This window comes from Sinocyclocheilus anshuiensis, unplaced genomic scaffold, assembly GCF_001515605.1.
Source record: "Sinocyclocheilus anshuiensis isolate Anshui unplaced genomic scaffold, SAMN03320099.WGS_v1.1 scaffold939, whole genome shotgun sequence".
Taxonomy (NCBI): domain Eukaryota; kingdom Metazoa; phylum Chordata; class Actinopteri; order Cypriniformes; family Cyprinidae; genus Sinocyclocheilus; species Sinocyclocheilus anshuiensis.
This window is the reverse complement of record NW_015544227.1, coordinates 320,799-321,156: the sequence shown is the minus strand read 5'-3', so window position 1 is coordinate 321,156 and position 358 is coordinate 320,799. Positions and strand designations below refer to the sequence as shown.

Genomic DNA, 358 nt, shown 5'->3' with positions numbered 1-358 from the left:
TTTTTTTTTTATATATCTGTTTTCCAGTAACTCACTCAACAGAATGTGTGGTTAACTATCTAGGCAGAGCACTGCTAATTTCACTGTTTTCTCAGGAGGATGATGTGATTGTGGAGGAATCATCTCTCTCTGCATCAGAAGGGGAGATCGATGGAGAGATGGAAGGAGACGGAAGTGAGGATGATATCAGAGAGCTGAGGGCACGACGTCACGCTCTCGCACACAAGCTGGCACAGCAGCAGAAACGGCTGGACAAGATACAGGTATCTCCAGACGCCATCTTTATCTGTACTAGGGGTTGAACGACTTCAGTTTTTTTTTTTTTTTAAAGTTGACATTTATGGGATGAAAGTGGGGT

At 43.6% G+C, this 358-nt stretch overlaps 1 protein-coding gene across 1 annotated transcript in view; it reads left to right on the top strand.

Moving 5' to 3' along the window:
* The window catches only part of LOC107697428 (telomerase-binding protein EST1A-like), an 18,462-nt gene that overhangs the window by 11,601 nt on the left and 6,503 nt on the right, over positions 1–358 (top strand). The window contains exon 15 of the mRNA XM_016498210.1: positions 96–263. Coding sequence (XP_016353696.1) covers positions 96–263 — 168 coding nt within the window. The remainder of the gene's footprint in view (positions 1–95; positions 264–358) is intronic.